Raw genomic sequence first — 27,433 nt, 5'->3', positions numbered from 1 at the left:
CCTGACTGACATCCACTGAGTCCATAGTGGAAATAAATAAATCCACGTTGTCCAAAGCCTCTAATGACTTGCAGTCTATCAAGCCGAGTTCATATATTGATCGACAACTTCTGAATTTGCTATTAAGCAGCGAAAGTTATCACTTGTCTTATCAATATGGAACAAGACAAACAATAGTCCACCTTTGACCAAATCCAAAAGTTAAATGTTTGCAAGAACTTAGATTTAAATTGGGTTTGCTTTTCCAATTATTTGATAACAATCCCTTGTCAATACGTCTTTGGACAATTCAAAACAAACTCGAAGGAATCAAATGAAAACTTAGTTAAATAAGAATCCTACATTTTGAGCCACACCGAAAATAATCCTGAGGATATAGACGAAAGTATGAATATTTGTGCTTCAAATTAATATTGCCACTCGAAGGGGTTCAAGTGTAATTTTGAGATAAGTCACATTGTTAATAAAAGATGTGATGACACAAGACCCGCCAAGCAATTATTTACTCATTACAGTAAATGTGTTAGCTGGTTGGCCTGCAGCATCTGAAGGCTAATTAATAAGGTAGTGGATTCCATCTCTTCTGTCGGCCACACGTATTCCTACTGCAAGCCTGGCAACTGAGTTGGAGTGTTTTAGCAAAATATTTCAACTAAATTTGAGATTACAATTACAGTCACAAACTACAAAGTAAAATACAATAGTTAAATCTATTTTTTTATATATTGTTTTATCCACCAGCTTCGATGTATTGTAAAAAAAAAAAAAAAAAAACATAACCTGCTGGGGTATTTTAAGCAGTGTTGGGATGGGGTGAATAATAATACCCATTTCACACCTTGAGATATACACAACTGGTGAAAATAGCTTGGTGTCATCTCCCATTGCTTACATATGTTCCACTGAGGCTCAACAGCAGATTATAGAACGACATAAGGGCGAGAACACCAACAGGACATGATTGGTCCCAGGAGGGGGAATTCCATTTTACACTTATTGCAGCCATATATGTAGTATATGTACTATATACAGTGTATATACTGTATATAAACAGCCTAACTAGTAATCCTTTCCTGTAGTAACAAAGATTGCCATGGTTGTGTGCTTCATAATGTCAGACTGTCAGAATTTCCCTGCATATCCTGTAAATGCACAAAGAAAAGAAAAAAAGAATACTGATAGAGCTAGAAGAAATCAAAGTTGAGTTCTGTCCTTGAAAAGAAAATCTGTACTTTCTTAAAACAAGACGTTTTACTGGATACATGACAAACACAAGATTGTGTTTTAATATATTCAACACCATTCTGGGATATTGTTTATAGCTAAAAAAAAAAAATGTTCAGAACTTTGGCTGTGATTACTGCAGCCTGCAATTTCAGTGCTTGTACACTGTACATTCATTGGCACAAGCTTCTCCTGCGGCTAATTAATAATGTTTCATGGCCACTTTCTCTGGGAGGGGCAGCTGCCTGCTCCTACCGTGACCAGATGTCGTTTCCTCTATGCACCCAATTGGAGGGCGGCAAATGACATCTTGTGACGTGGTCCTGTGAATGTACAGTATGTTGTTGTAAATTTTAATATAACTATAAATTAAAAAGCTCACTTGAAAGAAAGTCAGATTTTTAAAGGGACAGTAAAGCGAGCCAACATTGGCACTTACATAAGTGATAGAACTGTATTAAAAAATGTCAGTGCTACAATTCCCCCCTGAAAAATAATTCAGACGAGTTTTCACGGAATTTTGGAACAGAAGGGCAGTGCACTTACTGACACCCACCTTTTGGGCGGAGTCTGCTTTATTTGAAACATCAGCCTGACTACGTCACGGAAGGAAGCGATCACGATTTCCCCATTGAAAATCATTGTAGACTATCGCTTAAAATGTCCAAAGAAGCTGCTCATTTCTTTCTCTTAAATCAGCCATAGAGAGGCTAATCCTTGTGATATTTCGAAGTAGTAGTCATAAGTAGAGATGTCCATGTAAATGTTGGTGCCAATTGATAGCTGTTATCGGACATTCAAGTGATAGTCTTTGCAATGATTACCAAAGGGGAAATTGTGATCTTTTCCTTCCGTGACGTCAGCAACCAATACATGGAGGGAAGGGATGTGTGCCCCTATTCCTTATTAAAAGTGGGTCTTTTTAAAAGCATTTGTTGTTTCATTATTTCTCCAAAATGAATGGATAAAATACAAAATGCTAACCTTTTTCATTTTCCTGATAAGAAAATACATAAACTGGCCTAGTTAGTGAAAAATGAACCATCCTCTCTTTAGCCGCCCTTTAAATACCAAACAGATTCGATTGTATTTCTGTCAAGGTTATCACTCATCAACGGGATTTTAGGAAAATCACTTTACTTCATTTGGATCTCCTTTTGCCACCTCCTGCATGAAGAGACAAACTTTTTTTTTTAACATTTGGTCTGAATGGACGGATTACACATGAGACAACGCAGAAAAGGAAACCCCTATCTTTGGCAGACTCTCATGTTCATGTTCCGAAACGGTCCGCCGGACAGGCTGAGGGTAAAGAAACGGATAGAGAAAATTACGCGGACAGACAAAAACCCACTTCAATAGTCCTGAGGCTGAGCCCGACCTTTTTTTGAACTTTGTCATCCCATGTCCTTCATCCACAAAATGGACATTTGTCGATCCCATCCCTGGGACAGCATGCCCACCTCTGTATTTGAGGGGGGACTTTAGTTGTTAAAGCTTTATGAATGGTTGGAATGTGGACAAACAATGGTTACTTGCGTGTTACAACAGGAATGGAAAGTGTAACTGCTGTATGGCCATGTGAGAATGCTGACACATATTAAATTACTTTAATACAGCCTTATAAACTGCAGGATACACATTGAACCTCAACAACATTATAAACCTGCGAGCTTCCAGGTGAGCCACCCCAGGTGCCTTTAATCCGTTCCGCATTGTTGTGGCGATAAGACTTAAAAACAAGGGGGGGAAAAGCCCACTTCAAATGTTCTCTAGTAGAAAGACAGGTCCGCAAAACACACGAGAAACCCAATCGGCATCTCCATCAAACAATTCCCCTCCTCCTGCTCGTCACGCTGAGCTTTTCCCCCCTTTTGAGATGCTTGTGCGTCTTATCAGAGCGTCTCAGGCGAGCCACAAACAGCTGGAGAAAAAAAAAAGCTAATAAAGATGCCAATGCTAGAGAGGAAAGAAAAAAGAGGCCACATCTTGCTCTCATGTATGAAGAGGACTATAACTCCCCAGAGTGCTACCTGTAGTTTTGTGATACATTTACCATCTTTTTCCTCAAAAAGCCAATTTGGGGGTAATTCAGACGTCAGGATTTATTTGCTGTAAGGATTTCGGACCTTGCTATAATTTTATTATATTTATATTTCTTCCTGGGTAGTGTGGCCTTAAACCAAAGTTTGCTCAAATGTACAGTTAAGATTTAGTTTTCAAACTCTTTGTCAGACATATACAAAATGGAACTGGCGGAATGCTAACAGTCGGTATGCTAATGTGGTAAGATCATAACCTGAGTAGATAAGAAGCAAATGCTGATTCATAAAGGTTTTACTGCTTGTCACAAATTCCGGTAATATTCAAGCACAATTTTTCAAATGTCAACATGCTATAAGTTGGTATGATAAAGTACAGCAAAATAACAACCTGAGTTGTTCAGTGCGAAGGCAGATCACTAAAGGTTTAACATCCATTGTTACATGTGCAGTACTGTATATTAGGGTCATTGAAACTAAATCGATAGGGAACTAAAAGTTTGACTTTTATCGGAACAACCCGACTGGGACAATCCGTGCGCCATCGCTGTGCGTTTTAAGTTTTACTTTAGTCAGATAAAGAATCACAAAATTACATGTATAGAATTCCATAACAATATCTTTCTACAGATAATGTTGGGGAACTCACACCGAGACTGCTGGTAGCCTTGCTTCCAGCTTAAGTCTATAAAGTTGTCTGCAACACAAACAAGACACGGTTCAAGAAGGCAGCTTGGCTTGGACCGAAAATAAGCATGGAGCACCCTCTTTCAGCAATTAAGGGGAACTCATTTTATTAATAAGTTATTCATGAGCCCAATGTGTTCACGCAAACATACATGCATAGCCAGCTTTGTTTTACTCATATATAAGTAAACTACTGTATACTGAAACTACTTTTGCATTTTAACACAATTTTGGACCAGAGTTACATGTATATAATGGTCAGTCTAAAGAAGTCTTCTGAACCTACAAAGCATTTTCAGCCCACCTGTCTGATCACCCAACTCGACTGCCTCGGCCAGATAGGATCGCATACGCTTTTACAGCCTGTTTCTTGTCATGACAAACCATTATTTGATTGGAATAAGGGTTTTTAAATTGAGCTAACGGCTAGGGAAATTTCATGTGACTGTCAATTATTATGCAGTGATACTACGACTTGTTAGTTGTTACTTGTTAGTTATTTTGCACTATTACTGTAATTGTTTTGTATTCCACTGAGTTTAATTTATTGCTCTTGACTTGAAGGTGTTTTTTTTTTTAATATTTAGTATTAGATTTTATTAAAGATTCCACTGTTGTTCATTGCAGTGTATGCTTCAAGTGACCTATACGCTGCGTTTCCAATTATTATGCAAATTATTTTTCTCTGATTTTCCTAAATAACTAATGCATATAAATGTCAGTCATCATAATTTTCACATCATCAGCAATGACAGGGTTTCACAATTGTTGCGTCCATTGACAGTTGCTGCTAGGAATTTCTTTGCAAGATGACAGATCGGCCTCGCATAGCTGCTGTTTCAAATAACTAAACCCATGTGAGTTTGTATACCAGGTGAACAACAATGCAACAATGCAGAAATGCCAATATTTTGAGATTAATAGCTCGCAGCAACACATTGTTAACAAGTGTGAACTAGTTCATTCTATGGAATTTTGTTGCATGTATGTCTAAAAAAGTTTAGTTAGTGAAGATTTAAATGCCTTTAGGCCTTTAATGTTTACCAAGACATCATTGAAGACTTTAAATTGTCTTTGATGTTGAACAAAATCATTTGTATTTTTATCTGTAAAGATAGAATTGTACTGTATAATGTATGTTGCATAATTTGCAGTTGCATAAGATTCAATGAAAAGAATACTCAAGACTGTCTTTGATCCCAAACATGTATTTACGCTCTATAATACCTTCAGTGAGAATCGCTGGCGTATCCTATTACATAATTATACTGAGTTCATGAAATTCACAGTAAGTACAGTATACATTTTTAATATGGCATCCCAGCATGTATGACATCCGTTGTGATAGTGAAAATGAAAGATTCCCGACACCTCAGCGGGCTTCCCGTTGCACTTTGGACCACTCGGAAATGTATTTCATCTATCAGTCTCGATGGGAGCTAGAATTTCATTTTCTGACCAAAGAGAGGCAGCAGCATCATTAGCACTGGAGGGCATGTGCCCGGCCAGCAACACGGCAGCACTGTGGTTAATGCTTCAGCCCCATCCTCTGGATCAGAAGCACCACTGCATTGAGATCGAGCCACTGAGATTTGCGTATGTCTTGCTTTTTTCAAATGGATGAAATCAGCAATTAAATAAGGAAGAGTAATCGCTTGATGTCAACATTTTAATTGCTTGTTTTGGAAAGGAGCTACATGTTTAGAATCCCGTTTATCACCAAACTGTTGTCGACAAAAAGATGCCAAAGAACATTATAAATGGTGCTCAGAATAGCTGAGCATCTGTACATTGTTGAAGAACATGCTTTGAATAGTTTAGAGAAAACTCCACCAAGGCAGCTCAATATGAGTTGTGTGCCATTCAGCAAAAAACAAACTTATAAACATTTCTGTTTGATGAAATTATATTTGATGTTTATAAAACACACACGCGCACACGCGCGCACACACACACACACTCCACACATTATATGTTCAATGGAATGTTTCCAAAAATCATGTAGGATTAATACTACAATACATTTATAGAAGCCTCAAACTTTTTTTTGATGTTCCCAAAAATATTTAACAGGTATTTGATTTATAACTGATTTTTAAATCGTCTTTGATGTTTCCAGAACTAATACATTACCGTAAATTCATTGAACTATAAATTGTGTGATGCTTTGTTCATAGAAGACAAATTACATTTTGTTTACAAAACCATATATCTTGCATTCTTTAGAAAAACATTGTTTTGACGTTTTATTAATTATGTTAGTGTATCCATTGCAGAGTAATTTAATTCCAAAAATATTCCAAAATATGTCCTTTGGTAATTCCTCAATGAACACAAAATCAAAGGCTTCAAAGACGCAATTGTACAATTTAGAGTCTTCAGATGTCATTGAACATAACATGTTTTGGGATACAAAGAAATTTACTCCAAGTCCAAACGTCTTGATTTATTTCAATTAATCGAATTTGGAGATAAAACGGCTTTATATTGAATTTGCCCCTGGAATTTTTTGTATCTTGACAACACTGCCAAAATTACCAACCCTTTATTTCAAATTCTTGACTAGTCTTTTATTTGGGTACCTCTGTTTTACCAAAAAAAAGAAAAACAACACTGAAGGCGTGACATACTACAAAATTGTGTAGCAGGCTATAAAACTGCATGTCAATGAAAAGTCACGAGTCTGCCATTCAACACCCGTTTCGAGCATTGAACGTGTTTTTGCAACGCCACTGTGCTTGATTGGCTATGCATTTTTTATGACTTGTCATTTTTCTGACGTTTCCCTCCCAGTGATATGGCGGCACACACGTGACTGAACTTCCCCGCGGGCGCTGCGCTAATCTGTTGTTAATCCGCCATGTCTGACAGCGAGCTGGGCTAGTACCTTGCATGACACCAAAATGGAAAAACGCAGAATTAAGTCGAGATGTAATACGAACCAGAATCATGTTGTCTTAAGCGTGACAAAACAATGTTTATACTAGTCGTTATTAAATAGTATTCTTAATCCATTCATACTTTGTTTGTTTCGTTGATGTTTGGGTTCTTAGTAAGGTGGTGCCCTGTGAATATCCAGTCCAGGGTGTGGTCTGCCTTTAGCCCGGAGTCAGTTTATATACTATTTATGTGCTCTCTTCTCTGACAGGATAGGCGCAAGCTGTACTAAAAAATGGATGCATTGCAATGATGAATGTTTAAATGTCATTTCATTAAACCAGACCTTGATTAAACAAAGAAGGCCGCTTTCAACAAAACGCTAGCTCAGGTATTTGTCAACACCACGTGACAGAGAAAAGAGGAACACGATAATTTTACACGCTCACTGGAATTTCTTGGTTGCCCTTGAAAGACAAACTAACATAATGATTCCCACAATGTTGTCATAAACGTCAGAAAGGAGTTCTTTTTTCCCAAGTGACGCCTGATAGATTTGGGTCACGTTCTTCTCTGAACTCGAATGAGTCCCCACAGACTATTTCTTCCTTTCTTCCTTCTTAGGATGTTTATTTCATTTCACATTTTTTATTGATATATTATGTGCCCTGCGAGTGGCTGACGACCAGTTCAGGGTAAAGTCTGCCTTTTTTAACAATAGTTTTACATTCTTCACATATTTGTATTTTGTGTACTTTTGTATTTGTATTTTATAAATGTATATTCTTTTATTGTTTTATTGTTTGATCTTATTTTTTATTTATGTTAATGAGTTTCCTAATGTTTTTAAAAACATTCTAATATATGTGTATTTCTGTTCCATTACATTTTATTTATTCAAAATATTTTGACATTCTTTGTAATTTTTGCATTTTCATCAAATTTGCCAGTCAGTTAAATGTTTCAACTAGTTTTCTTTTCACCTATACCGATTCATCTCTGCAGCACAAAATAAATAAGCAAGCAGCTTGTGAGTGATTATTGAAGTAATCACTTCAAAGTGGTGATGTTGTTTAAGTCGCTGCACTCTCATCTGTTTTCTCTTCTCGCAATCTGTAAGACTGCATTTTGTTTAAAAGTAAAAAAGAACAATGAATAAAATATCAGAGAAAATTGTATGCATGGTATGAATAATGTAAAGGCGCCTCCTCAAGGTCAGACCACATTGTTAGTAGTCCCCCCCTACCCGCCTGCTTGCTGTTACTTTTTGATCTTGTTTGCTGTGAGGAAGTCATTGTAGCCCATCCACTTGTCTCTTTGAGGCCCATGGCGGGAGAGACGCTATTTTGAGGAGATATGTGTGGGGGGGAGGGGGGGGGATCTGGATGAGCATGTGGTGTGAAGGCGGTGGAGTGCCGTGTTAGCACATTTGTGCCAAAAAGTTTCTCAGCACTGCATATTTGATTTACTCAGTCACAGTAAACATTCTCACTGGGGGAGAAACTGAAAGAATGTTGGCTTTGCGGGTTAATATCATTAAAATGGTAAAATGTTATTATCATTATTAGTAGTAGTAGTAATATTGTTAATAATAATCATAATAATATCGGTTGTTTTTCTATGTGTGCTCTGCAGCTGACTGGTGACCAGTTCAACGTCTTTGGAATTGGAATTGTCTGTTTTTGATGAGGTTTGCTTAAGTTTACTCTTGTCGTATTCCACAAGTTGACTGGTCTAATTTCTATCAAGGTTATTTTGCTCAGATACTTGTACTTTAAGCACTTTGTTATTGTATACTTACTCTACACTTTTTCACGATTGTATCAAATGCATAATCCTTGGCTGCCATTTTAATCTTCAGATTCTGCATGATACTGATGCGGCCCCTGCACAAGAAACAAAAAATCAAAATAATGATCAGATATATTGAAAATGTGGATTTTCAAATGTATATAGGCAAGATTTAATGACAAGACAAGTATTTAAGTTCAAAGTCAAGTCAAGTTTTTCTTAACATTTAACCAAGCAATTCCCGAGTCCCGTACCTTGAGTAGCCAGGACAAAGATGTGTGCATACTGCTTTCCTACGTCACCATACGTTCCACTACACTTTTTTTTTTGCACTCACTGGTATAATCCCAATGTGCCATCAAAGACAGCAGACTGACAAACGGCCAGCAACAAGTCCGCCTGTTGATATTTGCCAAGCACAAACAGAGCATCCCAAGCCAAGACATCCGCCTGAGGCTTCTGTGCACTAAAAACGAAGACCCCCTAGAGAGAGGAACGCCACAAAGGCCCGGCCCCGAGCTGTTCCTCCGCAGTTTCGATCCCGACCGCCTTAAACCAGAACACTCTGAGCCAATCTGCAAGTCAATAATGAGCATGTAGCCATGATATCACCTGTATGAAGCATTCCAATTGAAAAAGCCCAGGGGAACCCACTGGTTCCATAGCTACAATGCTAATTAATGCTAATGCTGTCAATGCAATGGATGTTATGAATAGAAAATCTCCCACATAGGAAGGGTGAACATAACAATGTAACAAATAAAAATGCTATTGTTTTTTATTTCTTTAGGAGTAACGACAGCTGGCAAGAGGTGAGGTCAATTGTGATTGACAGGTTGACTGTTAATCACAGAATTGACATGTCAAAACCCTGAAATTCATCTGATATTGCGTCTTTGAAACCAAACCAAAAACATGTCAGGAATACATGGTTAGGCCAGGAAGGGGAGTATGCAAAGCGTAAAAAAAATATTCATAATGATTACATTAAATTATTTTCCATTTCTAGGCTCAAAATAACTTTTTCTTTGAGAAGTTTTACCAGTTAATGATGTCATCTGAGTAGGAATTTGTAAATTAAAAAAGTGTTAGTTACAATTAATCCCAGGGATCTGAGGCAAGAATTTTATTAGACAATAAAAAATATACCACAATATAACTGAGGGAGTTTACTGTAACTAAGAGATTTTTAGTATTCGAATATCTCACTGAAAGTTTTTGCTAGTTCTTTCAGCCTTTTCTCCTGCATCAGTTTACCATTTTAATCAAATCATCTAGTTTTAAAACATCTTACACTGTATTAGACAATAATAAAGCCACTTGTGTTTGGTTTTGTTGAATTTATTTTGAAAACGTAAGTACAAACTGCATAATCCCCCGAAATTTCCACCAAATTATGCCATGGTCCTGTTTACTATTTTTGACAAGTTTACGGCACGGCTCCTTTAAGAATATGCCTGTCAAACATGTGACGTGATCAGGAAGTAACTCGTGATGTTTCTCTGCAAAACCAAATTTTGGCACTTCATTATTATTATTAGCGCAACATAATTTATTTGAAATTAGAGGTGAAGCAAACTATTCTGTCGGTTGAGCATGAATTGACAAAATTAAATAGTCGAGTGAGGTGTTTTAAGGTCAGAATGCCGACATCTCTGCTGCTTTTCTCTTTAATATGCCTGCTCGCGCTTGGACAAGCCTCGCTACCACTGGTTATCACTACATGGAGCTTCAAAAATGCGACGGCTGCAGGTATTTCATATTTCTTTTATTTATTTTTTTGACTGCAGTCAAAACAGCAAACACTCGAAAAGAACTGCGGTGAAGCTCGCCTTTCAACTAAGATTTAGACTAAGACTTAGACTACGACTAAGATTTAAGACTAAATCAAGCCAACCGCTCTTTGGTTTTTAATTTCGCCACTTTCTATGAATTACAGTAGAAAGCGCGTTGGGACGAGCGCGTGACACCTGGTTTTCAAAATCAAATAACGTTGTTTTAAATCAAAATGTGTTGTCTCAGTATAATACAGTTCCAATTTATGTTTGATTTGGTAAGAGGCGTGTGTGCGTGTGGGTTAGGGGGCAGATATGTTATGCACTATATCAGGGGTAACCAGGTCCCCGTGAGGACTGCATGAGTCGCCCGCAGGACTGTTCTAAAATTAGCTCAAATAGCGGCACTTGTCAGTGAACTGCATCTATTTATTTTACAGTCAAACCCTGGTTTTCGAACGTCCTGGTTCTCGAACGAATCGGAATTCGAACAAAAACAATCGAGATTTCTTTGCTTCGGTGGTCGAACAAAATTCGGAGGTTGAACCTCGCGAGATGAGCCGGGAGAACCCGAGAAACCCGACCGCGCGGCCCGGATCCCGACTGACTCCGTTGTTATTGTATTTTTGTTACTTTGAGGATTGTATTAACCCCTAATCATGCCTCCAAAGAAAGCAAGTGGGAGCAGTAAAGCCATCCTAAAACACAAAGACGCTCTTAAAGCAACGCGACAGTGAGCGCCCGGCGCGCTGCGGTTGCGCGATCGGACCAAATTAAGCTCCCTGCGCACTGAGGTCCACTTAAATTTTGGAAAGTACATCAGGACTTTAAAAATATTTTCTAAATTTTACCGATGGCTCTGTCACAATAATGCGACCAGCGCGGTGCAGTTGCGCGGTCGGTGACGCGATACTGTTGCGCGTTCGGCGGTGCGCTGCAGTAGCGTGATCGGACAAAATTAAGCTCCCTGCGCACTTAGGTCCACTTAAATTTTGGAAAGTACATCAGGACTTTAAAAATATTTTGTAAATTTCAGCGACGGCTCTGTCACAATAATGCGACCAGCGCGGTGCAGTTGCGCGGTGGGCGACGCGCTACGGTTGCGGGTTCGACGGTGCGCTGCAGTTGCGCGATCGGACAAATATGCGCAAATGAAAAAATGCTTAAATAAGGCGGGGTTTTTTTTGTCTTAAAACGGATTAAGATTTTTTCCATTATTTGTAATGGGAAAAATATATTCGGATATCGACCAATTCGCTTCTCGAACCGCCTCCTGGAACGGATTGTGGTCAAAAACCAAGGTTTGACTGTATTTTTGCTATTCTTGTTAAAATCACACTTACACGTGAACTGGAAATGACAATAATACCACATAGTGAAAGCCAAATTGAGCAAATTGGCTATTTCAGAATTGTGTGTCAAACTGGTAGCCCTTTGCCTTAATCAGTACCCAGGAAGTAGCTCTCAGTTTAAGAAAGGTTGGTGACCCCTGCACTTATATATATACACACACACACACACACGCGCGCGCACACACAAACATTCAAAGGACAGGGTGGGGGAAAACAATAAGTGAACCCTAGGATTTAATGAATTTGGCTGCAATAACCTCAACCAAAGGTTTGCAGTAGTTGCAGAACAGATATCCACAACAATGGGCATAGTTTTTGTACAATTTTTAAAGGCAATACAGCACATTTCGTTCACAGGACTACTTAAGTACTTCACACAAGCAAAGGCGCGGGACCCAGATGCATTTGCAAATACAACAGCTAAAAAATCAAAAGTAGATTACCAGAACAACTAAAAGAATGTATATTGAGGAATTTTAAGCACATTAACACTAAATGACAATGGAGGGAGAAAAGTGGGGTTTTTTTTATAAATGACATTTTGTCGCAAAAAAAGGCAGATTTTAAGGGGTCTCATAAGGATTTTTGAGAGTTGAGATTTGATCTCGACTCAAATCCATAGCTGGTATGTTATCTGGTGATAATGTGAAACTTAAGCATCAGCGACTGCGTTTGAAACCGAGTGGGACTCATAACTGCCAACCCAGGGAGGGTCTGCCCTCGCTCCATTGGGTTGTGTGTCGAGGATGATGCACCAGAAAGTCGTAGATTGGAAGTGAAAACACTTTCGCATTTACTCGGAATTTTATCTGTCAAGGCGGCTTTCCGCCAGGTGCGCTCCACGTAGCTGCTCTGACAGATGAAATCTGGACAAGATGGGAGTTAACTGGAAAAAATCTCCCGTGCTTGATAGATGGAAACTCTTTAATTTATCGGCTGTACATCATTTTTCTCCCGAGCCTCCTGAAGCTGATGGTGTGAAAGCGGGCAAATTGACTCGCTGTGTGCTACTGGTATCTTATAGTAAGCGCAACTTGTCGGCCTTGGGATTTTGCTGTACTCTAAAGTTTCTGTTAAAACATCAGTGCAACACTGGGCATGGCGCAACAAGAAGCCCTACCCCCACACACGTGGACATAGGGAAGCATAAAAAAATAATGACGACAGAAGATGTTTGCCACCGAGTTACATCATATTTTCTTGTGACAGCAATTTGGTATCTGCGGATGTGTGCCCGGTTGAAGGAGTGAATTTAAAGCTATAGCTTTTGAATCGCTTGGATACAAATTGTTGTGTTCTGTACTACCTGCCCAGCCATCAAGTGTGAGAGAACAAAAGCAAGAATAATTTTTGTGAGCACAAATTGTGTCTGTGATCAGGCAGATTTTTAAGCTAAAAATGAATAAGAAAAAATACATATAATATTCTGGCAAAATAGTAGTTATATTACAAGAATATTTATTCGTTGAGATTTGTGTTTGTATACAGTGGTCCCTTGAAAAACAAGTGATTTGACTTTAAACTTGCGTTATGAGCACTATTTGGTGACAGGTGACTCAACTTCACAACAAATAGCAATTTAGTGGATAACATTATTATCAAGGAACAGATAGTTGAGCACAAATGGTGAAGCAGCACATGTAGACAGATACGAGCACAATACTGTTCCTTTATCCCAGTGGTCCCTAAGCACTGAGTTGCTCTAGGTCTGTTGGCCACATTAGACCGTGCCGCACAATTGAACAAAAAAACTTAAAGTACTTAGGGTTTATTTATTTGCAGAGGCTGTAAAATATCTCTATTACATCCGTCTATAACTGACTCTTGATACATTTCAAGCTGCCATTGTAAATCCACATGCTTGCAAAATGAGTAAAATAAACAGACGTATTCGGAGAGGGTTTTTTTCTCTCTGAGCATTAAACATGAGCCTATGCCCAAGAAGAAAAAGAAAGGTGCACAGACAATACTAGAAGCTCCACTTGAAATATGGATTTACGATGACAGGTGATTTCCACTAACAATGACCAATATGCTGGCTTCAAAACTGATCCATCCAAAATGTAAGTGCCTTGAGAGTGTCATACTTGGTTGCAAGCTGCATCTCAGTCTTTACACGTTTTCAGCAATTACATATCTTCAAACAATTGTAATGTAATGAGAAACAATTGTCTGGATTCACTAGTAACAATCAAAGTGTTATGTGTTTGTGTTCCCTGTCCAGCGTGGGCGGCCCTACAGTCCGGTGGCTCGGTATTGGACGCTGTGGAGGCTGGGTGCAAGCGCTGTCAAAAGGAGCAATGCGACGGAAGTGTGGGCTACGGTGGGAGCCCAGACGAGAGCGGTGAAACTACGCTGGATGCAATGATTATGAATGGGTAAAAAAAGATATATGTATACTGTATATTCCAGAGAGTAAGGGAGCGAAACTTTTAACCGCGTCTGTATGAGTAGTAACACGATGGAGGTGGGCGCCGTGGCCGACCTGAGGAGGATCAAGAACGCCATCGGCGTTGCAAGAGCTGTGATGGAGCACACAAAGCACACTATGCTGGTGGGAGAATCAGGTATAACAATCAGAGTGTGAAATTTACCACCTGAGACGCACTTCCAACTCCAATTTGCATAGAAAGCAATTTTCAATATGTACACTACCCATCTTAGAAAGTTTTAACGCTGTCTTGAAATCTTGATTTCTAACCCCTAACACTATATAGATTTCAAAACCTTAAAATTATTCCCTAACCCTAAATTGAAACCCTAAACAAGACTTCAAACCTTAATTTGGAACACTAACCCTCGAGTGAAATCTGAAACTGTAATTTAAAACCTTAACCCTATCTTGAAATCCTAATTTGAAAGCAGGATTAAAACATCATATCAAAAACCTGAACTTGACACCCTAATCCTAAATTGAAACCCAAACCTAAACTTGAAACCCTAATTCGAAACACTAATCTTGTATTGAAAGGATCATTTAAATGACTAACATGACTAAAAACAGATACAAAAAGCCTGTTTTGAAACCCTAACCCTGAATTTCACCTAAAACTTCAACTTGAAACACTGAACCCTGCTTGAAACCCTAACCATAAAACACAAATTGGAAAACCCTTAGACTGGATTAAAAACATTATCAATTATTATCATAATTTGAATTAATTCATTTGAAATCCTAATTTGGAACCCTAACTCGGACTTGGCACCATCATCTGAACTTCTAACCATGACATGAAATCTTAATTTAAACCACATAGAGCCATATCCAGCTCGAAGTAAGCGTGATGTTTGTGGTCAGTAACAATACACAGGGGAAGGTTGTAGCTTCTAAATCTAGTTGTTACTCAGAGAGCAAAGAAAACATCTTATGGATGAAAGCAATTCGTTACAAGGCAGGACGGATGCATGCTTTCATGTTGCTTCCACCGCATTCTGACACTAATCACGTGTCAGCAGAAATGGAGACCCATCAGACCAGGCGATGTTTTTCCTTCTCTCTTTCAGCTGTCGGATCCGTCCATATTGTAGGTTCCGTGTAGTTAAAACAACAGCCAAATCATCAGGTGTGATCTTCAATGTTACGCATATTTGAGAAATGCTCTCCTGCATGCGTATATTCCACTTCCAAGTCAGTCTGGACATTTCTTCTTTGACCTCCTGCCATCGTTAAGGCATTTTCTCCAGGAGAACTGCCACTAACGAGATATTTTCTCTTTGGTTTGTGTCCCCCTCAGACAATTTAACTCTGTGAAGCCTCAGTTATGTGTCGGGGAAAATCCCACCAGTGTCGCAGATATTCCCCACGACAACCAATCACTCCAATAACATTACAGCACTCGATTTAAATTGGAGCATATTGTCACGGCCATCTTTGCTTGCCAATGGAGTGACTGATTAGGTGTCGTATTTTCTCGGATAATGGGAGTGCATACCATTAGTTGAAATAAAGAGCGACAGTAATCATTTCAGTCATGACGTGCCCTTGTATAAACCGTAAAATGGTATGAAATTCTTCTGTATGTTCCGAATGGGGTAAAAAGTATTGCCGTCTGGTGGGAAACTCAAAAAGCAGTACTGGGGTTCTCCAAGTTAGAATGCATCGTAGTCTTTAACGAATATAAGGTCATAAATATAGTAAATATGTGGAAAAACACGAAGCCAAAAATGTAACACAACTGAATGATAAAGAAGTACTATTTAACAATCCATAGACTAAGCTGAATAATTCTATTACAAAAACGGACTCAATTAAAGACCACTACCTCAAAGCTTCATCTTTCCAGGTGGACCAACGTTACTGCAGCCGCATGAACCATTTTGTGAAGAATTCGGTTGGCGTGTTAGCGGCGAGTCTGGAAAAAGGAAAAAGACAAATTGGCTAAAGTTTGGGATTGTTTCACTAAAAGTGTAATGTGTACCACAACAGCACGTGTCATCTACACCCGCCAACACAATGTAATGAATCGGTGTAGCCTAAAAAAGCAAACGCAATAACAGATTAGTAAGTTAACAGCCAGATAACTTTACAGCCGCCGGTAACGCCGACGTCACTCACCAGAGTTGGTTTTGAATTGAATGTTGGACAAACTTGAAAGCTAGTAGTCCGCATGGACATTTTTAAGGATTGCATTATTTGATGTTAACATGAAGGTGGGATCAAAATGGCATAAACAAATATGAATCGCCCCCTAGCAAATTTGACTGATTTGGATTCAACATAGCCAAAATTGACCTGAAAATAAAAAAGTGAACGGCACAAAATGGGCAGAGGCTCTCATGAGCGTTCATTATCCTACATTTTGTGATTAAATTGGTGTTCGAAGCCACCCTGGGTGAAATTTATTCCTAAACCAATTTAAAGCAACCTGAAGGCATCTATTGAGTGCTCCGGTTTCATCCGACGCATGTTAACGCCTGTTGGATGGACCGTGTCTGGCTCCTCAGTTGCGATTACATTTTGCTACGAGAGCAAATTAGGGCTGTAAAATTGGCTCTTGTGTCAACAAATTCTAAGAAGGCCATATGTCGTCTTTTTTTGCAGCGACAGTGTTCGCAGAAAACATGGGCTTCATCGCTGAGGACCTGACCACCGTCAAGTCGCTGGATATTTTTACACAGTGGCTGAAGGACAACTGCCAACCTAATTACCGAAAGGTAAGTGTGCCAGTATGTTCATCAGTGTTTGCTCCGGGCATGCTGCTACAAAAAGATATTGAGCAGCGAACTCGACTGGCATGCTAATAATTGTTATTTGTGGGAAGAAAATGGCTTGTTAGGGTTAGAAGGTTTTTGTTTCATTGGTTTGATTCATCCTGACCTTCTAAGTATAGCACCAAGAAAGTACTTAACTCACTTGTTTATGTTTATATATATATATATATATAAATATATATATATATATACTATATATATATCAATGTTATTTGTGTGCGTGTACTGTTTGTAATGAGTTTTGATATAGTATATATCTTTTTTGTTTTGCTTTTTTTAGCAAATTAGGTTTGCTAAGAGACAATGTTTCTTTCTTAAAGGAGCTAAGATTAATTATAGGCATATATGATTTTATATTATCATTGGCACAAGGCTGATCTCGTTTCTGATGAAATGTGAAATATTTTGGTGGCTATTTTTCTAATCTACCTAACTTATTCTAGGGCCTTTTTAAGTAAACATATGTATTCAGTAAGTCACATTCTTAACTATTTAAAAAAAATAAAAAATGAACGTATATAAATAATTCAAATCCTGTTTTTTCCTCAGAATGTTTTTCCCAACCCATCCAAATCGTGTCCTCCCTACAAACCCCAAGTGCAGCTGCAATCAAAAAAGCACCTTCCTACTAATATTCGCTCCCACGACACCATAGGTGGGTTTTTATGGATTTGCATGAGCTGGATGATCATTTCAGATTGCCTCCAATTTAGTAATGTACAATTGTTGTTGTTTTTTTACCAGGTATAATCGCGTTTGATCAATACGGCCACGTGGCAGCAGGGACGTCCACGAATGGGCTCACTCATAAAGTTCCAGGGTAGGACTTTGTGAATTATTGTGACTTCAGTGGCAAATATACATGTCCAGGCATTTTGTATGTCAACACACAGTCGAGTTGGAGACTCTCCTGTAGTGGGTGCGGGAGCATACGCTGACAGCTTGGCAGGAGCTGCCGCCGCTACTGGAGATGGGGACCTCATGATGCGCTTTCTGCCCAGGTAGCTCCTCTGTGCTTTTATGCTGCTAGTATAGCAGTAACATTTGTGTTTAGTTCAAGTTCCTATGATTTCACTTTTTTCCATGAGATTTTTCTTTTCCGGGAGTTTGCACGTTCTACCCATGCTTGCGTGGGTTTCCTCTGGGTGCTCTGGTTTCCTCTCACGTCCCACAATTATACGTGGTAGGCCAATAGAGCACTCAAAATTGCCCGTAGGTGTGAGTGCGGATGATTGTTCGTCCCTGTGTGGCCTGCAATTGGCTGGCAACCAGTTCAGGGTGTCCCCTGCCTGCTGCCCGAAGTCGGCTTGGATAGGCTCGAGCACGCCCGCGACCCTCGGGAACAAGAATTGATTTGGCAGATAGATGGATGGATGGGGGGGTTTTTCCCTCTCAAGATTGTGGCTTTTAAGTTCAAGAAAGAAAAAAAAAAGGAACATCTTTATTTATTTGAAAATGCATTTTTGTAAGCTTTCCAATGTTGCTGTGCAAGCATAACTATCCAAAAGTAGTCAGGTTATGAATACTATTTTTTTTAGTATTACAAATTTTGTTGGGGGGATACAGTGAATTCACGTACATTAGTTTTGTTCAAAAATATATTTATTGTAAGATTAGAACATTGTGTACAAGAAAACAACTTAATTCCTATAAGATTGACTTTTTTACTTTAAGAAAATAATTTGTATTTTTTCTCAAGATGACAGCTTTTTTTCTTAAGGAAATACAGCTTTATTCTCAAAACGTTACTATTTGCAGAAAGCCTTGACTACTACTGACTACTACTAATAATAATACATTTTATTTGTAAGGCGCCTTTCAAGGCACTCAAGGGCTACTGTGTTTCTTATCTGCGACTATCTTAAAAGATCACGTTTTCGTCATATTACCTTTTTCTTGTAGACGTTTTTGAAGAACTTTTCATGTAACATTGTGACTTTTTGTCAAAACTGCAGTTTTCTTCTTGAAATTGCAGAAAACTGACCTAGGAGTACATTATTTTGTCCTATGAAGAGTGTAGAGTGTTCCGCCTTGAGGGACAGCGATGCACCCCAGGCTTACAGAGACAGCCCGCTTAGTGGCCATGACAAGCGCTCATTAGTTGGCCTGACGCCTGTCCAATTCCACACTGCCGACAGTTACTTGGCGGTAGAGCTGATGAGGGCCGGGACGGATCCCTCGGCAGCCTGCAAGATGGCCATTTCCAGGATTAAGAGGCATTACGCTGACTTTTTTGGGGCGATCATCTGTGCTAACGCAACAGGCCATTATGGTGAGTGTTTGGATTCACTTACACACATGGATGTCACTAAATGTGCCAGAATGCCAAACGTGATTATTACTTACCTGAGAGACAATATTCAACAAATTGTTGGCTTTAAAAGTAGAACTAATATAAGATTGGTTACATTTTCAAGATAAGTGAGCGATGGAAAATGTACTTCATAATGCCAGCTGTGTTGAAGGGAACTTGAGGAATGTGTTTGACTGGGGCAACAGTGTTAACTGTTTTGTTGGTAAAATAAACACAAGTACCTAGGGTGATGCATAAACATTGTAATTTAGTCTGATCAGGACATACTGACGATCTCATTTGTTCATCAGCCACAATGTATCTACCAGGAAGACACTGTGGCTTATGAACAAGTCATATTATTGTTGAAAACCTGCAGCTATTTTTAAGTCGACTTTGTTGGGCATATCCAGAGTCCAAAACTTGATTCTGAATCACTTGAAAGCCTTAAAATGGAATACATATATTACAATTTGAAGCCAAGAGTGCATAAAACATGAAAATGTGCCTCAGAACTGTTTCAAATGTGAATAGCAGAAAGACAAAAACCCAGAGGCTACAAAGATAACTTTTCCATCACTCACCAAAACATCCAACGAAAATCCATATGAAACATCCCCAGAGGATTCATTAAGTACGTGTGAATGTAATTGACAACCCAATAGTTCAGCTGTTTAAGGGACAGGCACAAAAAAGATGTTGAGCAAGATTACTTGTTTTTTTATTCCCTAACAACAAACCAATGATTTGCTTTTGCTCTTTTTAAAAAGGTGCAGCTTGTAACAAGGTGCCAGGCTTATTGAAGTTTCACTACATGGTGTCTGACAGCGAGTCAGATGTACCACTTATAAAGTCGGTGGACTGTTTTTAAAATATTTTTTTTTTTTAACCCAAAGGTTTGAAGAGAAATTGTCAACAATAAAGTAACAATTGTGACGAAAGGCTTTGTTTGGTGTCTTTAATAAATATATAAAATCTTTATAACACATTATAGAGAAGAAAAGTAAATACACATTTATGCGTTAGATACAATATCATCCTTTTTGAAAGTATGGTACTTTAATGTGTTTCTTTGTCATGAATTAAACATAATTTAGCCCTAAATTAATGCTAACAGCCTGGCAGGATAGAACGGCCAGGTCCGCCCTCTGCCCACTGAAAATAATCGCACTGTTTACCCTTTTGGAAGCCGCAGGTGTAGAAGTCACGGCCGTTGTTGGGTCCCAGCTTGAGCACAGTCCTCACAACGCATCGTTTGCCATGGTGACAGAAGGGAAAATGCAAGTCAGCCCACTGGAAAAACAAAACACAAACTTGCTGAATTGTGATGTTGCAATTTAAAAAAATAAATAAAATAAAAAAGTGCGGGGGGAGCTTATTTGGTATAAAAAACTGATTTATTCAAGAAAAACATCTAGAAGAGTCCCCCCCCTCCCAAATAGATAATAGAACTAATACTAATCCTTAGTGTCAGCAAAATGTGCAGACACAAGGAGTGTGACTTCTCACCTGAAAGAAGTTGCATTTTGCCTCGCGGGGAAGTGTGCAGGCGTAAAACCGTCGTCCTTTATTGTCACCGTCCTTGTGGACCACTCGCAGGAGAGCTGGGCGACCGTGGGATGCACACAAAGGTGGGGTGCTGGGGCTGGAGGGGCTGCGCTCCATTCCTGCAGTTGTGTGCGCACTAATAGAAGAGAGAAAACAGCTATAAAATAATAAAATACTTTTTTTGCAGGATGGAGTCTTTTTACTCAATAGTGATTTTATTCTTTCTAAATTGTAGTGTTTTCTCCAGAAATAAAAAAGCTTTATTTCTCAGAGATTGACGGCTTTTTCACAAAATACAGTTGAGCCCCAGATAGTCATGGATCCCCCCCCCCCATATTTATCTAATATTTTTAAATATTCTTTAGAATTTTTAAGGCAAGCCAAAACAAATGTGTGGAATTTTGGTGGTATATTCCTGCTTTTTAAAGATGTTTTTCTAATTCCAGTGCAATTATAATCATCATCAATTATTTGCATAGTTTTGCTATTTGCAGGCCAGCATGGTCCTTACCCCCGCAAATACCAAGTGGCCACTGTATATTATTTTTTTCTTGTAACAGCGCGAGTTTTTTAAGTAAAACTATTTTCCTGAAATGGCACTTTCCTCTTGGAAAAGCAAATTACTCATATATGTAATTACAACTTTGATTTAAGATTATGATTTTGTTCTTGTGAGATGCCATGTTTTTTAAAAAAAAAAAAACACTATTCTCGCATTACTATGACAATTCTAATAAGTTCAAAATTACCCAAATGAGGATAAATGGTACAGAGAAAAAAAAAATCCAATTTTATTCTCTTAATATTGTGACTTTGATGCACATGTGATGCAAGTGAGGGGGTCCGGCGGGACCGTGATGTGTTGTTAGTGTTGTGTGTGCACTAAAGGAGGAGATGAAACTTGTCTCGTTAGAGTGGGAATAACCTGAAAATAAAAGTTGAGTACCCTCGGACTTGGGAAGCTTTTATTATTGTTATTCATGAGCGAGTCACTCACCCCAACTTGTTAGAGGGACTGCCATCAATTCTCATTTTCTTGCACGGCCGACTGGATGAGGCCGGCATTTCCCCGTGAGACAGCTCAGGCACCTCACTTAAATCAGAGAAAAGCAGGGTGGACGTCCCGAAAGCGGAGCGCCAGTTCAGTTTGCGCTCCTCTCGGGGTTTTGTGAAGGCAGTGCAGGCGTACCGCACCAGATCGGTGGAGCAGGGCGCAGGGGCGTCCTCTCTGTGGACTGCAGAGGAAGCGAGAGACATTTCATATTTATTCAGAAGCGCCCCTCAAAACATAGCTTGTTAAATGCACACTTTTATGACAATATTAGACCACATTGTCATGTCCAGCAGTCTCACAACTTTTCCCTTTGGGCCATTTCAAAGCATCCAAACTTGAAACATGAAATGCTAGCAAAATATAATATTATATAGTGATCAAAATGATCACTGTTAAATTCAACACGAGTGTGATACTGCTAAAACAAATATATATACATCAAGTCATGTAAAACAAAATGTGAAATGAAATTGAAATAAGTGTTGATTATGTACTTGCCGAAATAAACAAATCAAATTAAAAAAAATAAAATAAAAACGATTTATTACACAAACTAACAAGACTTTTACCCGGAGCTCTGGGAGTGAGGCAGGCGTCGCAGCTTTTGGCGGCGGGCCGGTTCAGGAGTGTGCACAGGTGACATGTCCAGTCCTCTTCCTCCCTCTTTGCCACATTCTCATTGGCTGCTCCCCCGCTGCTTGCCCAGCTAATCAAGGTGTTTCTGACAGGAAGTTGACTGCGAACATGAGACCTCAAAATAAAACGTTGCCATTTAAAAAAACAACAGTTTTATTTTACTGTACTTATTTCTTGTATATACTAGTTAATAAGACAGAAATATCAGTAATAATTTCAAGAAAAACTAGAATAATACAAAAATGTTTTTTTTCACTTAATAGGAAACACAAATGTAAGGAATGGAATATTATTTCACATACAGTATGTTATGTACTGATTTGACTATTGATGAATATTTTTGAAATCGGAAGTCAAAAATCATAGTGGGATAGTGGGAACGTAATTTCGATCTCTTTGTGTGTCTTGACAGGTGAAGAAATTGACAATAAAGCAGACTTTGTCTTTGACTTTGATAGTTTCTTGAAATATTCAAGTTACTGTCATAACGGGGTTTGTAAACTTATCATTATTTAGTACATGAGACAATTTGAAATGTTGGTACAGAGCTTAGCAAGCATCATAGGCATGCTTGATTTGCTTTCACGGGCCACATAGAATTTTGTAAATATACTACCACGGGAATATTGAAAAATACTGCAAAATGGAAAAAAAGTACCAACCCAAGCCACCACCCAGAAAATGATACACAAACTGCAGGAGGAAGCCAACTAAACATTTACACTTGTAACAGCTGGCAAGGCAACACCAGTAGCAGGCGGCGTGCATTTAAATGTAAGTGCCGCAACATGAAGCTCCTCTATGTTTGACAAGAAGGCCGCCAATCATGGTGAGGATGGACGGAGAGATGGATGAAGGATAAAGTCGTGCTGATGGCTGCTGACAGCAAACTTCCCTCGCAGATTGATCTGTCAGCTGTGTAATGTGTTTGAAGGGCTTTCGGCGGGGAGCCCTCGCTAAGCCTCGCACAAACACCAGCCAGGAGGTGTTGAGCCCAAGCGCTGTCTGGCAAACATACACTGAACACGCACATTGGTGGCGCTGGAAACACTTCCCTGCTCCCCACCAAGCCCATCTGCTTGCAAAAGATGGCTTCTCGGAGCTGAAACCTTCTATCCGAAAAGCTTTGTTGAAGACAGAAAAATGGTTCCATAGCTGACTGAAGTAGTATTTTAACTATGTGTAGTTATAAAACACAAGCTTCTAACTATCCTGTTGTTTTGTGGCAAGAATGGAAAAAAACAAACAAATAATCAACTAAGTTTGGGTCAAATTGGCCCAAGTAGTGGATCGGTCCCTTTTTGACCCCAAGTGGATTAATTTTGAGCCAACTGTATGTGTAAGGAAGCTCTTTGAGCGTGGAAGGTAGTTTACCACCAAAACGCAACTCTGAGGCGAAACAAATTATTCTAAGAAAACCATTATTTAAGCAAACTAATTAAAATCCCACATTGACCAGTCACTTTATTCGGGACCCAAACAACAATGTTTAGTTCCCACCTGATGTAGATGCTGGTGGTGTCACACTTTTGACAGCGCTCGCAGAAGTACGTCATCCTGGCGTTGTCACCGAGACGACAGACGGTGACAGCGCCAGAGCAGCGGCCGCAACGTGGACGTTTGTATACTTTGTAGTGTGTGCTCAGCGCAGAGCCAGACTTGCGACACTGGCAGAGACAAAGAGGAGAGGGTAGTGTGTAAAAATGCCAGATGACGCCATCAGCATGTTCAAGTTATATAGACAGCATATTGACTAAATCATCAATTGCAAACAAGCTATCTACGGGTTACAGAAATTGTCAGCTTACCCAAAAATGTTCTAAAGAATGTGGCATGTTTATTTTTAAACTGTAAGATATGTTCATCATAAATTTGGGGTTTAGGATTAGAACTCCAGTCTAACTTTTAGGTGGAAAAAATTGCCAGAAATACAAAAGATAGACAAAAAATACTAGCTAAAATACACACATTTGAGGTATTTGTAAATACATGAGAAAAATAGTAAATGGTTTTTTTATTTAAAAAAAAAAAAAAAAAAAACACTACATATTCACCAAAAAGCGAAGATATATGTAAATGTTTCTTTGATAATTTTTATGCGGAAACAAACATGGGTTGTAGACAGAATACACAAATATACATATATAATGGATAAAATAATCCATTATATATGTCATCTTATGCTCAAATTTGTATAAAACATTACAAAATACGCAAAAAACAAAAGGTATAAAATATTTGAAAATAAAAAATTTGATTTTAAAAAATACACCAAAAATGTAACACTAGCAAGGGAGTGTCATCTCACCTTGTAAAAGAGAAGAGTGAAATCACGCGTCATCTTTACCAAATGGTGAAGCTGCTCGTCCGACAGCTGCTCCACCTGAGGACGGCACAACCCCAGTGAGTTATGTGTAACACAGGCATGTCCAAAGACCGGCCCGCGGACCAAATGGGATCCCTGTACAGTATTCTACATTTTCCAGTTTTTTTAATACGACATTTCTAAATAATATTTATATTTGAAATCATATCAAATCTCCGAATGATTCAGTTTGTGTCTTAGCCCCCCCACACTGAAACACATCACTCAATAAAATACCAGAAAGTTACAAAGAGTCTCTGTTTGTCTCACTTCCCAAACCACCATTTTCGGCTGCGCACCATCCATCATCCATACCTTCACGGCCGGGTGTAGGCCCGCATCGAAAAGAGCCTCGTTTTTAATGATGTTCCCCACTCCCGGCATGACGGCCTGGTCCAGGAGGACGTCACAGAGCATCCTGCTGCCGTGGCGTCTCACCGCCTCGGCCGAGCGCGAGGGGATGAACACGGGCGAGCACACGTCCAGGGACTGAAGGGCTTGCACACGCTTCTCGCAGTCACCACTCAACCTGTGATAACACAAAAATTCCACATACACTTGAACACAAGCACACGTGCGTACTTACACTGAGTTTAAATCACTTGGTGCACGCTCACTGGACGGGGTTTGCTACCCAAGGTGAACTCATGGAACCTCAATCCAGTCTGATATTGGGCTTACCTCAATTCCACCGTACTGTCAAAGAAGCACACTTTGTCGTTGTCCAGGTGGATTTCGAGCACGGGGACGGAGCCGCTGCCAACGCTATGTTTCTTCTGAGCGCCGTTGATTCGCATCGAGCCGTTCATGCCAAAGTGGACTCTAATAGAGGACTCACAGTTTTAGTGAAGAGTATGAAAGCAAATATTTAACAAGTGATATAAGCAGGGAAACGGCTTTTGCAGAGTCACCATGGCAGAGTGTCAATCAAAAGTGAGCATTATTTTCTTTGTGGAGGCAAGTTTCTTTTGATAAAGCTCTTATATTGGGTTTTATTAGATCAGGGGAGGTCCAGCTCTGGTCCTCGAGCTCCCCATTAAAGTTTAATATAATATAAAATATAGCTCTGTTAAAAAAAAAAAAGAGGTGGGTGCATCCAAGATTATCTGTGTTCAGTCAAAAAAACAAACAAAAAAAAAAACACCTTTCACTTTGGAAACCAATGTTAAAAAAAAACCAGTTGCCTATTTTCTGACATCATGGACCAGACCACCAGTAAGCGAAACATAATTCATTTGTTTGTGCTGACTGCACTGTCCCTTCAAAATATTGGCATCTGTTTTTGAATAAACTGATATAAATTATATGGTTATTTTTATCCAATTCATCCATTTTTTTCTCAGTTTCCATCTAGATAAGTTCAGTGCTTGAGACGTGCAGTCCGCATGTTTACATATGATTGTTTTATGAAACATGAAACATTGAAGTAATAAACCCACCGATTTATTTGTATTATTGTTGTAATCAGACATGACTTACGGTACAAACTTGTTTGGTAGAAAATTGTGGCGCTGTCATAGTGAATGCTTAAAAGACTGCAAATCAAAGTCAAAGTAGGTAAAAAAAATAAACCGTTCCATATTAATTCATTTACCTTTATTTTAACATAATACTAACCTATGAAACCAAAACAATTAGATATAATAACTCGGATACTTTTTATTTTAATACAGGTTCATTTTATTGGTTCTGTTTGGTAAAAAAAAAAAAAAAAAAAAAACATCTTTTCAACTAATTGCATCATAAATAGCAATAAAAAAAAAAACAAGATTTTTTTTTAACTCGAAACTGCAATATTTTTTTCTTGTCCGTTGCTCTTGCTTTCCTCAATGCGTTGATTTTTTTCATACATGGGTTTGTATTCTTTAAAAGGTATGTTTAAAGACCTGACTGACGTGTCCAAGGTCCATGAGATGAGCAAGTCGATCACTTGATAAAGTACATTGTTGTACCTAATCATTTGTCTGTTAAATTTACATAATAGAAAAACGACACCTTCGCACTGTTTGTCACTGTGTTACAGTGCCACTTTGGACACGAATGATTAGAACCACTGCCTAATCACATTCATTTAACGTCATACCTCAACGCGTTAGTGCCAAAATACAAGAAGAGCTCCTTCCCCAAGGTGTCGACGCCGGTGTACTGACACCCTTTGAGCCTTTGGATGGCGTGGTTTATTTCCTGCTTGAATCCCTGCAAACACACGAACGTCACTACGGACTATACACGACAGAGACGTTATGGTCGAGTTGCACAGATTTTTACCATACCTTCGTTGTGAACATGCTGCCTCGCATCTCTTTGACTCTTTGTCCTTTCTGTACCCTCGCGCTTATCCTCTCGCCGTTTAATGTACATCCAGGACCTTCCACCATCTTTTTTTCACTAATGAAATGCTAATTGTTAGCAAGTACCATGAGACTTGCGATATTGTCTTCCCCGCCACTTATTCAAATTGGTGCATGCGTAGTAGTTTTGTCTTTTTCTTTTTTGGTGTTTAATGGCGGGTGGCTACCAGCTTTCACTGAGCATTACCGCCACCATCTGGACTGGAGTGTGGTGCAAACGGTTCCCT

General features: G+C 39.0%; 2 protein-coding genes across 6 annotated transcripts; one reads left to right on the top strand and one right to left on the bottom strand.

The window, feature by feature from the left end:
• The first annotated feature begins 10,078 nt into the window (after positions 1 to 10,078).
• Positions 10,079 to 20,193, top strand: aga (aspartylglucosaminidase). Of its 2 annotated transcripts, none has more exons than XM_037262018.1 (9): positions 10,079 to 10,373; positions 13,973 to 14,126; positions 14,203 to 14,315; positions 16,790 to 16,902; positions 17,509 to 17,614; positions 17,704 to 17,779; positions 17,853 to 17,960; positions 19,098 to 19,231; positions 20,029 to 20,193. In XM_037262018.1, the coding sequence occupies exons 1-9, from the start codon at positions 10,265 to 10,267 to the stop codon at positions 20,121 to 20,123; spliced, it is 1,008 nt and encodes a 335-aa protein (XP_037117913.1). In that variant the 5' UTR covers positions 10,079 to 10,264; the 3' UTR covers positions 20,124 to 20,193. The 2 variants fall into 2 exon arrangements, with proteins under 2 accessions (XP_037117913.1, XP_037117911.1); XM_037262016.1 differs by having other exon boundaries at positions 20,023 to 20,125.
• Positions 12,270 to 27,329, bottom strand: neil3 (nei-like DNA glycosylase 3). Of its 4 annotated transcripts, none has more exons than XM_037262012.1 (11): positions 27,129 to 27,329; positions 26,939 to 27,051; positions 25,537 to 25,677; positions 25,171 to 25,384; positions 24,799 to 24,873; positions 23,991 to 24,157; positions 22,424 to 22,605; positions 21,798 to 22,035; positions 20,762 to 20,936; positions 20,431 to 20,545; positions 12,270 to 16,100 (listed from the first exon to the last, which is right to left on the bottom strand). In XM_037262012.1, exons 1-11 carry the CDS (start codon positions 27,231 to 27,233, stop codon positions 16,012 to 16,014), a joined length of 1,614 nt encoding a protein of 537 aa, XP_037117907.1. In that variant the 5' UTR covers positions 27,234 to 27,329; the 3' UTR covers positions 12,270 to 16,011. The 4 variants fall into 4 exon arrangements, with proteins under 4 accessions (XP_037117907.1, XP_037117908.1, XP_037117909.1 ...); XM_037262013.1 differs by having other exon boundaries at positions 22,424 to 22,590; XM_037262014.1 differs by lacking the exon at positions 12,270 to 16,100 and having other exon boundaries at positions 20,197 to 20,545.
• Between the last annotated feature and the right edge of the window lie 104 nt (positions 27,330 to 27,433).

This window comes from Syngnathus acus, chromosome 10 (genome assembly GCF_901709675.1).
Source record: "Syngnathus acus chromosome 10, fSynAcu1.2, whole genome shotgun sequence".
Taxonomy (NCBI): domain Eukaryota; kingdom Metazoa; phylum Chordata; class Actinopteri; order Syngnathiformes; family Syngnathidae; genus Syngnathus; species Syngnathus acus.
Note: the sequence above shows the minus strand (reverse complement) of the source record. Positions and strands in the feature narration are given on the sequence as shown.

Coding starts and splice junctions, on each gene's coding strand:
- aga (XM_037262016.1), top strand. CDS start 10,265: ATGCCGACATCTCTGCTGCTTTTCTCTTTAATATGCCTGCTCGCGCTT. Junction 14,127..14,202: donor GATGCAATGATTATGAATGG/GTAAAAAAAGAT, acceptor CTGTATGAGTAG/TAACACGATGGAGGTGGGCG. Junction 14,316..16,789: donor TATGCTGGTGGGAGAATCAG/GTATAACAATCA, acceptor CTTTTTTTGCAG/CGACAGTGTTCGCAGAAAAC.
- neil3 (XM_037262012.1), bottom strand. CDS start 27,233: ATGGTGGAAGGTCCTGGATGTACATTAAACGGCGAGAGGATAAGCGCG. Junction 27,052..27,128: donor GCAGCATGTTCACAACGAAG/GTATGGTAAAAA, acceptor GTGTGTTTGCAG/GGATTCAAGCAGGAAATAAA. Junction 22,036..22,423: donor CCTCACTCCCAGAGCTCCGG/GTAAAAGTCTTG, acceptor CTTCCTCTGCAG/TCCACAGAGAGGACGCCCCT.